This window comes from Stenella coeruleoalba (assembly GCF_951394435.1).
Source record: "Stenella coeruleoalba genome assembly, chromosome: 2".
Taxonomy (NCBI): domain Eukaryota; kingdom Metazoa; phylum Chordata; class Mammalia; order Artiodactyla; family Delphinidae; genus Stenella; species Stenella coeruleoalba.
This window is the reverse complement of record NC_137147.1, coordinates 135870202-135882374: the sequence shown is the minus strand read 5'-3', so window position 1 is coordinate 135882374 and position 12173 is coordinate 135870202. Positions and strand designations below refer to the sequence as shown.

The following is a 12173-nucleotide window of genomic DNA, read 5'->3' as shown; positions in this document are numbered from 1 at the left end:
AATTTATGTACTTCTCATCTAGGGACTTATTTTGCAGCTTGTATATTCAGGTACATATTTATATCTATGTTCTTAATTTTAGAGGAAGTAGAGAGTGTTGATTAAGAGCTAGACTATCTTCCAGTCCCGGTTTCTCTACTTATTCCAGCTATTTGACCTTGGTCAAGTTACTTAAACTCTTAGGCTACAGCTTTTTTTACATTTGTAAAATGGAGACAATACTATAACCGACCACACATAGATGATGAATGAATTTCTGAATTTCAGTGGAAAAAAAACCCCCTCAAGTTTCCAGAACAAAAACTACCTACCTAAACTATCACCTACATAGGAAAGAGAAGACAGGTATTAAATTCTCTATCTTCAACACCAGACACTTGAAAATAATTGGAAAACGTTTAGAAGTTCTGAGAGAAAAAAGGATGTGGCCCTAAAAGTCTATTCTTAGGCAAGTTATCAACCAAGTATCTTTAAAATAAAAAGAAAATCAATAGTAGAATATATAGAGAGAATAACCATTCTATTTTCCCCAGAGGAGAGGAAAAAGAATAAAGACAATCTGATTAAATTCAGCAAAAGCAAAATATTTTAAAACACACAGTAAGAAAACATGTTCGTTATCACAATGAATATAAATGAGTTGAATTTTGTAGTTAAAAGAAAACCTCCATATCAAATTAATAGATTTATAGAGAATCCAAATATACCAAATATACAAATATAATGCCTATTTACACCATAACTCCCAATATTATACTTTTAGCCTCTTTTCTCTGAAATGCAGTCCTGCCTATCACAGCTTAACCTCAATAAGCCCAAATACCAATTAATTATTTTCTCACTCAAACAAGATCTCGTTCAGTGTTTCCTGTCTCACTGAATGGTACCAATATTCTACAGTTGTGTGTACCAGAAAATCAGGATTCATCCTTGACATCTCCTTCTTCCTCCCTGCTTCCCACTAAGCAAATCATTGCCCAATCTTGTTGCTTTTACCATCTAAATTTCTTTCTTTTTAAATACATCCATTTCTCCCTATCAGTAGGTCACCATTCTAGACATAGCAGCAAGCATCTTTCTCCTCAGGAGTACTAACTACTATAGCCTCCAAACTCATCATTCCACATTCACTCTTGCCCTCTGGGTTAGAATGATTCCCATCACCAGGTGTACATGTTCTCTATATCCTCTCCCAGTAAGTGTGAACAGGACTGTAAATGATGGATTTCACTCCCATAACTATCTTTTGTTATATGACAAGGGCGAAGGGATTTTAAAGATATAATTGTGGCCCAAAATCAGCTGAATTTTTTAGTTAACCCAAGAGATACTGTCTTGGGTAGAGCTGACTTACTAGGGACTGAGCCCATCCATCAGAGATTCTCCTGCTGGCCTTGAAGAAGCAAACTGCCATGTTGTGTACAGGACCACATGGCAGGAAATGGCAAGTAGACTCTAGGTGCTGAGAATGGCCCCTAACAGCCAACAAGAAATTATGGATCTCAGTCCTACAACTGCAAGGAAGTGAATCCTGTCAACAACCTGTGAACTTAGAAGAGGATGTTGAGTCTCAGATAAGATCACAGCCATCATGAATATCTTGACTTCAGCCTGGTGAAACCCTGAGCAGAGGACCCAGCTAACCTGTGCCCAGACTGATGATTCATGGAAACTGTCAGATAATAAATCTGTATTATAGTAAGTCACTAAGTTTGTTACACAGCTATAGAAAACTAACACGCTCTCCTCCAACTAATTTTTTCACACTGCTGCCAGATTGTCCTTTAAAAAATATCTAAGGCAACTTTTTTGCTTAAAACCCTTCTTTCCATTGCTCTTCAGACAAAATACTAGAATCCTCAAGGACTGCTCTTCATTTTACTCATAATGCCTAGCACAATTCCAGGCACAAAAAGTGTTTTCAAATATTTACTAAACAAATAAATATACCAAACAAACATAAACAAAAATAAAGCAGGGGCTACAAAAATAATCTCAAAATGTTGAAGTTAAAGTTAAACATGTAAATAAACATAAAGAAATATTTAATAATGAAAAAAGTTGAGAAAGAAAACATAAAAGCATTGAACTTTTATGTAAAAGATGAACAAAACTCTTAAAACGGTTTGGCTTTTTCTCTTGTCTAGAAAGGAGCTCTCAAAGTTGGCAACTATAAAATACGATATAAGATACCTGACATAATGAAGAAATGTGGACCTGCAGGTACAATCAGGAGAGACCCCAAAAATGGGATAAATGGATCAATCGGATAAATTAATCAATGTCTGCCTAGAAAGCATTCTCTACAGTTAAATCACTGTTTCCCCACCTCTCTGACTTCCAATCTCATATTCCTGTCCTATCTTTATAATTGTCAGTTTGATTTCTCAACACTTTCATAAAACTTCACCACAAAATAGTAGGTTTTTCAATAACTTTCCTACTCCTATACACCTGAGTGGTATAATAGTAATATTGGCACACTATAGCAATAAAACTTACCTGGAAGCTTTACTATACAGACGATATTTAAAGCCATGGGACTAAGTGAGAAAATCTAGATAAAGAGTATAGAGAAGAAAAGACAAAGACTGTCCTAGGGCACCCAATCTTTAAGAAGTCAGGAAGAAAAGAAAAAACAAACAAAAAGAACTGCAAAGGAGAGGCCAACAACGAAAAAGTAAACCAAAAGAATATGATGTGCTGGAAGATATGATGTGCTCAACAAGGAATAATCAATTGGGTTAAGGACTGCTTATTTATAATTCTACCTACCATCTACTTATCCCACAGTAATACTATGAAACTTAAAAACGGTGATCAGATTGAGATCATTGGAGAAAAATGTAAGCGTATTGCTTAAAATTACATTCAACTTTAAGTTTCCAAGTTGACAGAAAGTTCACGATAAATTTCAAGAGCCCAGAAAATATTTCAATCCATACTGTTATTTTCATTCTGTTAACAGAAAGAATATAAACCTAAACTTCTAAAAATGTTCAGAGTTCCTTGATTTCAAAGAAAATCTATTCATACCTCTGCCAGTTTGTATGGTAAAATAAGCTTTTCTCCCACTGTCACGGTCTTCCTTGTAACTAGTGCTTCAAATAGCATCTCTTCTTTAACCTATACAGCGGAAAAGTAAATTCAATATAAAAGATTTATGACTATGGTTGAATTATTTATTGAAAAGTCAAATAGAGAAAAAAATTACTGAGATTAGTAAATATGCAACAGAGAAAAAACAAAAAGACAATACACTGGGCAATTTAAATATTGGCCAAAGTGGAATTTAAGTGTCCCACTCACCATACTTCACCATAAAAAAGACACAAAGGGTAAATAAGACAGATGGGTCTTTTTATTTTTATTTTATTTATTTATTTATTTTTGCGGTACATGGGCCTCTCACTGTTGTGGCCTCTCCCATTGCGGAGCACAGGCTCCGGACGCGCAGGCTCAGCGGCCATGGCTCACGGGCCTAGCCGCTCCGCGTCATGTGGGATCTTCCCGGACCGGGGCACGAATCTGTGTCCCCTGCATCGGCAGGCGGACTCTCAACCACTGCGCCACCAGGGAAGCCCATGATTCGTCTTTTAAATGCAGAAAAAAAAATTTAAAGAATGAAAAACCACCCAATTCATTTTAAGGAGCTGCTTTAATGCTGACACTAAAACCTGACAATGGTCATACACAGATCTACACATATACACAATCACACAAAACACACTAATCTTGCTTGTATTTTGATAAACATCCAAAAAAAATTACTGAATTCATATTTCAATCAGCTACCTCTATAATTTTCTGAATAGTCTTAATCGTGCATGTATGACTTTAAATTTTTAAAATAAACTTTCTTGAGGGAATTCCCTGGCAGCCCAGTGGTTAGGACTCGGCACTTTCACTGCCAGGGCCAAGATATGATCCCTGGTCGGGGACTAAGATCCTGCAAGGTGCGTGTTGAGGCCAATAAATAAATACACTTTATTAATACAAAATATTAATAATTAGCAATGGGCTCAATATCCAATCTACAATGTTTCTCATATTCACCTAATTGAGAAACTGATATGTATATTAAAAATTCATTCTTTAATACTGTTTCAATAGATGTTAAATATACTCAAAACACATAAATCTACTAAAAATTGAACAATTTATAGTAATGATGATGGTTCTAATATTTCACAACAAAAACATGCTCCACAATTAAATACAACTAATCTACTGGAGCTTGTTTGCTTTTAATAATTTCACAAGCCTCTACCCCAGATAGGATTTAGTACACAGAAGATGCAAACCATTCACTACTGCCTGAGGTAACTACAAAAAATAATTGGAAAAAATAAATAAAATTAAACCATTATTTGTTCTTAGAAGCTAAATCTATATTTATTATTGAATTGAATCACTTTGGGAAGGAGGGAAATTAAATTAAACCTTTACTAAAGAGTTTACATTTTAATTAAACCAGTTATTGTGCCTATCTTTCAATCTTATTTCAATGAAAGCCTTAAGGTTCCAATTATCATTATCAATGTTAATCAATTAGAGAAAATCATATTTAAAAATAAGATCTAACTATGGGAATTCCCTGGTAGTCCAGTGGTTAGGACTCTGCGCTCTCACTGCCGAGGGCCCAGGTTCGATCCCCCGTCGGGGAACTCATATCCCACAAGCCGCGCGGCCAAAAACAATTTTAAATAAAAAAATAATAATAATAATAAATAAAAATAAGATCTAACCATAGGCAGGATACCCTGGTAGGTCTTCTCAGACCTTCTCTAGCTCGTTGACTTTGAAGATTATCTTCTTTCTACTTAATAAACCTCCATTCCTAGAACCAGTCCAAACTATATGTAACAAGAAGGAATTTGAGAAGCTTGAGTTCAAAAGTGAGATTTGCTATCAAATCACATTTAGTTGTTACTCTAACTTTGACACTGGTAAGTCCAATTCTCAGAACTGGATTTCTCCTTTTTTTACCAATACCTCTTTAAATTGCCTGAATTCCTCTTACTAGTCTCTCACCAAAAAAAGTAATACTGCACTAGGACCAGAAGCCTTGAGTACTTGCTGAATGCCTGAACTTATAAGAAAGACCACTAGCCACAATACCAAATGTCTGACTAAAATATCACCTGAAATGCCTGCCTGAAATACATCTGTTTTCTGACCCTCATGACCTTCAAAATTACAGCTTTCAGATACCACACTCCACACCCTGGAACTTCTTTCCAATGAGTGAATCTAGTTCCAATTCAAGGTACTCCCTCCTGACCCTTCTTCCAGGCTAACTCATTCCATTAAAGTTAATAAGCAACAGCAAGGCATGTACAAAATAATAAACACTGTAAGGTTAGATCAATAAGAGGCATCCATTGCTCTCAAAGAACATTGCCACCACCCTATAATGGACACAAACTGGTAAACAATTAACTTTATGCTACAAAGCCAATACTGAACTACGCTAAGGAGAAGCAAATGTTCTATGCTGATAGAGTCAGTTTAGACCCTTTAATATGGTTAAGTCCCTTGAAGTAGTATATGAACCAAGATTTGAAAGATAAGTGATATTTCAACAGAAAAAAAGGTTATTCATAATTGCAAAAAACTGGAAATGATCAACATGCTCTTCAACAGATGAATGGATAAACCACATCCACACCATGGAATATTACCCAGCAATAATGAGAAATGAGCTATCAAGCCAGGAAAAGCCACAGATGAATCTTAAATGTATATTGCTAAGTGAAACAAATCAGTCTGAAAAGGCTACATACTATATGACTCTAATTATGTTATATTCTGGAAAAGGCAAACCTACAGAGCTAGTAAAAAGATCAGTAGTTTGCTGCGATGGATTGAATAGGTGAAGCACAGGGAATTTGGGGGGCTGTGAAACTATTTTGTATGATAATGTAGTGGAGGATACACGACATTATGCATCTGTCACAACCCAAATAGCAAAAAGAGTGAATCTTAATGTATACAAATTTTTAGAAAATTATTTAAGATGTTGTGGGAATCTTAGGAAAAGAATACAGACCATGACATGAAAACTGTATGACAAATATATGGAACAACCTCAGTGAAGGGGGTGGGAGGAAAAAAGGTGCTGACCTAAGTAATTCTGGAAATAAATGGAGTCTGTAAAACTAGGGGTAACATGACTCCATAAAGTCATTTCCCACAGGGATATGGGTTAAAAATTCTAATACTGCTTTACAGGTATACTAGAATCCAATACCTAAATGAATGGCAGATTGATGGGAGACAGCTTCCTCACTGTTAGAGTGTGAGTTTACAGATAAGCAAGGGGAGAAGGCTAGAACGATACATGTGCTAATGGATTAGTTAGAAACAACAGTATAATCTCATGTTTATCTTTTTTATAATTTTTATTTTTTTTACTGAAGTACAGTTGACTTACAATGTTTCAGGTGTACAGCAAAGTGATTCAGTTTTATTTATATATATATACTATATATATAAATATGTATTCTTTTTCAGATTCTTTTCCATTGCAGGTTATTATAAGATACTGTATACAGTTCCCTGTGCTATGCAGTAAGGTCCTTGTTGTTTATCTATTTTATATATAGCAGTATGTATTGGTTAATCCCAAATTCCTAATTTATCCCTCCCTCCCACTTTCCCTTTTGGTAACCATAAATTTGTTTTCTATGTCTGTGAGTCTATTTCTGTTTGTAAATAAGTTCATTTGTATCGTATTTTTAGATTCCGCATATAAGTGATATCATACAATATTTGTCTTTCTCTGTTTGACTTACTTCACTAAGTATGATAATCTCAAGGTACATCCATGTTGCTGCAAATGGCATTATTTCATTCTTGTTTATGGCTGAGTAGTATCCCATTGTGTGTGTGTGTGTGTGTGTTTGTGTATACACATCACATCTTTACCCATTCAACTGTCAATGGACATTTATGTTGTTTCCATGTCTTGGCTATTGTAAATAGTGCTGCTATGAACATTGGGGTGCATGTGTCTTTTCGAGTTAGAGTTTTCACTGGATACATGCCCAGCAGTGGGATTGCTGGATCATATTATAGCTCTATTTTTATTTTAGTTTTTTAAGAAGCCTCTATACTGTTCTCCATCACAGCTGCACCAATTTACATTCCCACCAACAGTGCAAGAGGGTTCCCTATTCTCCACACCCTCTCCAGCATTTACTATTTGCAGACTTTTTGATGACAGCCATTCTGACGGATATGAGATGATACGTCGTTGTGGTTTTGATTTGCATTTCTCTAATAATTAGCAACGTTGAGCATCTTTTCATGTGCCTGTTGGCCATCTGTATGTCTTCTCTGGAGAAGTATCTATTTAGGTCTTCTGCCCATTTTTTGACTGGGTTGTTTTGTTTTTCTGATATTGAGCTGTATGAACAGTTTGCATATTCTGGAAATTAATCCCTCATCAATTACATTGTTTGGAAATATTTTCTCCCATTCTGTAGGTTGTCTTTTCACTTTGTTTATGGTTTCCCTTGCTGTGCAGATCATGTTTATCTTTATATAGATATAGATGGTTACATAAAAATATTTGTAGATATGTGAATATACTCAGGGGAGTATACACACATATACTTCCTGTCAGAGGAGAGGGCCTACAAAAATCATATCCCTTTTAAGTTGAGTAGATAGCTCAGAAAACATAAGAAATCATCACTCCAGGAAGAAAGAATAAGGTAATAATAAGGACCCTGATGTGGGAAGAAACGTCACAGGAGATGAAGACCTTTGGCTCCCATTCAGCCATGAAGAAAGAAAAAGTAGTACCCTTTTCTCCACCCATCCAGATATCCATCTTCAAATAAAATAATCTAACCAACATCCTACTATGAGAGGAAATCTTAAATATACAAGGAGAAAAATTACAAAGGCCTAGAACATGATACAGTATAGAGTGAAACACTCATCCTATTCAGCAAACTGAGGAATCAGGGATATCTGGGGCAAAGGGAGGCAGGGAAGAAAACCCAAATCTTCTAAAGATTCTGGCACACACAATAGCAGAAATTCCAACTTTTGGAGTAACACTATTAATAAAAAGTATTAACCCATTTATATCTACAAAATAGTTACACAAAATAAAAACTGAAAAGTTACCCAGTATTTGAAATGACAACTGAGAATGTAATCACTTACTTCTAATAATTCTGAGACAACAGGCAGAACTTCAGGATTACATATATCTATGGAGTCATCCCGGTATGTCTTCTTTTTATAACAGATATTACCCAAATGTAGTATTGCTGAGAGAAGAGAGAAAATCCTGTGAAAATAAAACCATAAATTACAGCTTGCTTATGTGCATTCTCTAAGCTTGTTTCATTCCAAAATTCTAATCAAGCAAATTAACCAGTACAAAGCATTCAGTCTTCAGAAAAATAAGAAATAGGATAATAATGACTAAAATAACTAAAATTTATTGAGTGTTCACTATGTTGGGCACTGTGCAAAGCGCTTTACATAACCCTTTCAGAATTATATCACCTGTCAGATATAGCTATTTGAAGGGGACTTCTTACTATTGTCTGAACCTGCCGTAGTGTTTCAAAAGTCCATGGACTTTCTAAACGCTTTTCATCCTGCTTGGAATGTCCTTTCCCTACACTGTCTATTTCAGATCTGCTGCATCAGAATCTTTAAGAGAAAGGTCTTAGAATCTGTATTTTAACCAAGTAATCTAGGTGATTTTTTATTAGTAGTTATATTTTTTAAATGCTTTCCTACATCATATTATACTGCCCATCATATTATAAATGCTTTTTAAAAAACAGTATGAGGCCACTGGGATATATTATCTAATATCAGGCCCTTAATGAGAAACATCTGTATCTGGACTGTCCTTCCCTCCTGTCTCAGAAGAACACATGCCCCTCCTCCAGCCAACAACTAATCCCTACGCTTCTGCTATACATCTCATGAACTCAGTTTACTCTGGAACATTATTATACCAATTTTCTATCTCTAGCCTGAACCTGACAAGAACTTTCTATCAAAATAATCTCACTTCTCTTTTACTTTAAACAACCCATCCTAGATCCTACATCTTCTTCACTTCATAAACAAGCTTATTGAAATGTTAACTTACACTCCTTGCCTTCACTTTGTCATTCACTATTTGCTAACACATTCTGGCATCTGCCTCCCAGTAAAATGTCTCATAGAAGTTACCAAGAACCTCCGTGTAACTTAGAAAAATATATTATGTCCTTAACTTACATGATATCTCAAAGGCGTTTAACACAGTTGAATACTCCACCTAAAAGTCCTTCCTAGAAATCTATATATACACACATCTTTGTGCCTTCTCCAGTTATTTCCTCAGAATAAATCTGTCCTACTTAAGAAATTTTAACTTTGTGTTTTCCTAAAATTAGGAAGCATTTTAAATAAAACAAAGATATTGCGTTAGGAACCTAAGAGCTGTACTTTCGGAGGTCCAAAGCAACATCTAATTCGTAGGTGTAATTTTTCAAATAATTCAAAATTTTTAAATGATTGAGTCATTAACACAACTCAAACAAAATACAAGTCAATTCTAAAGGAATATTTCACAAAAACATTCTGGGTTAGAGAGGAAACTCAGTATCAACTGAAATATAAAAACTACTGAAAGCCAAAAACATAAAAAAACCAAACTTATGAGCCATTTTTTAAAAAACTATTTTTAGTAGTAGTTTATATAGTTGCACATTACACTATTTCAGAATTTTGGATTCAATATCAGCACAATAATGTTTCTCACACACAAATATGTGATGCATAGTCTCCAGCAACAATAAATGTCTTATAAACAATTGAATATACTATAATTCAATAGTAAAAGATTTATAAATATGAATTAAGAATCCCTGCTCTCAAAAAGCTTGTAAGGTTAAGGTTATTTGCATCTTTAAAGTATTTTGTTTTATTTTAAATATAATTTACTTCTTTATTTTAAGCATAGTTTACTCCATCCTTATCTCAACCTTTTTACAGTTCTACTTTTTTATATTTACAATGAAAAATATACATTTAGCACAATGCTACAGACATAAATTTACAGTTGAAATACATAGAAAATTATGTTATACTGAAATGTATGCATTTCTTAATAAGATTAAAGATCAATGATATAGAAAGCAAGGAGTTATAAAATAGTGTTACAAAGCAACGGTTTTTAGGTAAGGTACATGGAGAGGTTTGGGGGGCACCATGAGCCCTTGCAATAATATGCAAATGTTTATGTATTACATTTTACAGGAAGAAGAGCTCCAACTTTCAACAGACTCTCAAAGATTTATGACAAAAGAAAGCAATTCAAAACAAGTCTTTTAGAAAAATAAATTTTCTAATTCTAAGTAACATTTAAGATGGAACTGGATCAGGAATATCAGAAAATTGTTTCAAAGGATCAAAGAAGAGGAATTTTTGAAACACATCATGATTTATTCTCTATCAAGGCTATAAGAATACAATAAATAAACTCACTGTCTTCGTGTCTTGGGAAGAAATCCTACCATTTCCATGGCTAGTTGTAAGCGTTCAAAGTCATGCCTCAAATCTTCCCCCTCCACTGTGAAGCAATCCTGTTTTTTTTAAGAAAAAAGGGGGAGAAAAATCAAGCCTACCTATTGAAAAGTAATCTAAGCCACGTGGAAATATAGTAATTTTAGATAAATATACCTATTATAAAAATTAGAGCTGGTGAAATATTTAGACATTGCCAAATTCATTAGCTCTCTTATCTTACCACAAGTATGCACACTAAACACACACTGGTACCAAAATACCAGTAGGTAATCTTTTCTCCCTCTTTCACAACCACCCAAGCAAGGATCTCAAAAGTAACTTAAGAGCTAGCAATATGTATAAAATGTTCTGATACAAAGTTTGATTTTGAGTGGTTCTGAAGAGTCTTGGAGATCCAAAGCATTTAAGAGAGCTCAATTCCACAAACAAATGTTATTTATTCAACAAATATTTAAGAAGTGTCTACCCATATGCAAGGTGAACTAGATCCTGGGACACAAAAATAAATTTTAGAACAGGTAACAATTTACTTGAGAAGTGGAGACTAGACTTTTATAATACAAAGAGGTTTATATTATATCAATATTAGAAATAACATAAATATTATATTCCTAATAACATAAACATGGTAATCAGTCAGCAAAATAAAAAAGTATATGTGAAAGTATAAAAACCTGCAAAGAACACACATGATATTAGTCAGTAAAAATAGTTATGGACTACCAAATAAAAAAATACTACTCTTCTAGAGCAACTCTTGCATTTCACTTCCCCCAAAAGTCAAACGGTAACACTGTACACATAATCTAAATCTTTAAAACAATAAGTAAGTCTCTAAATCCCTTTACTATATGTTCTCACAGTCCCTTACACTTAACATTTTCAAAAACCTCCTCACATGTATTTACTTTTTTAATGCCTATCTTCCTATGAAATATTGTATTAAATACTCAATGAACACATGAACTATTACTTGTCTCATTTACTGCAGTTCTCCAGTATCAAGTCAGTGCCAAGAAGAAAGTGGGAAATTATTAAAGCAGATATACAATGAATGATTTATTTGACTGAATGAGATATTCTTTTTTGAGAAGTAAACAAAGTGCTCATTTATTTTTTAAAAAGTATTTATCAAGTATCTACCATGTACAACTTGCTTTAGGCACTGTAAGAATGAGTTAATGAATATATATGTAAATAATAAAATTTTAAATTAAATATTAAGTCTTAGAATACTATTAAAAATATTTTTATTCTCTATGGAAAGGTATACATGGATAGTTTAAATTTTTAAATTCACTTCAAGAAACGTTCTTTCTGAGAACCCATGTACTTAATTTTCTGACTATAAAATTTTGGTAAGCAATTTTAAGACATACTTCTACAGACATGCCAACATCCTACCTACTAAAAAATTTTAAGTTAACACATTTTTCTTTTACCTATAGTAAAGCTTTTTAAAAGCTCTTGCTTTTCTTCCCCCCAAAACCACAAATAGCTCACTCATTTTATGATTTAGTAAAAAGTTTTCTATAATAAATCAGTGGGGAAAAAGAGAACTATGCTTCCGCTTGTATAAACTCGATACAGTAATGATTCTCGTAACTGACGGTTGTTCT

The 12173-nt window shown here is 33.9% G+C and overlaps 1 protein-coding gene across 5 annotated transcripts in view; it reads right to left on the bottom strand.

The window, feature by feature from the left end:
- The window catches only part of MYO9A (myosin IXA), a 270235-nt gene that overhangs the window by 187327 nt on the left and 70735 nt on the right, over positions 1-12173 (bottom strand). For all 5 annotated transcript variants that reach the window (XM_079912006.1, XM_079912009.1, XM_079912008.1 and 2 more), the window contains exons 7-9: positions 10513-10610; positions 8182-8308; positions 3037-3126 (exon numbers count right to left, since the gene is read on the bottom strand). In XM_079912006.1, coding sequence (XP_079768132.1) covers positions 3037-3126; positions 8182-8308; positions 10513-10610 — 315 coding nt within the window. The remainder of the gene's footprint in view (positions 1-3036; positions 3127-8181; positions 8309-10512; positions 10611-12173) is intronic.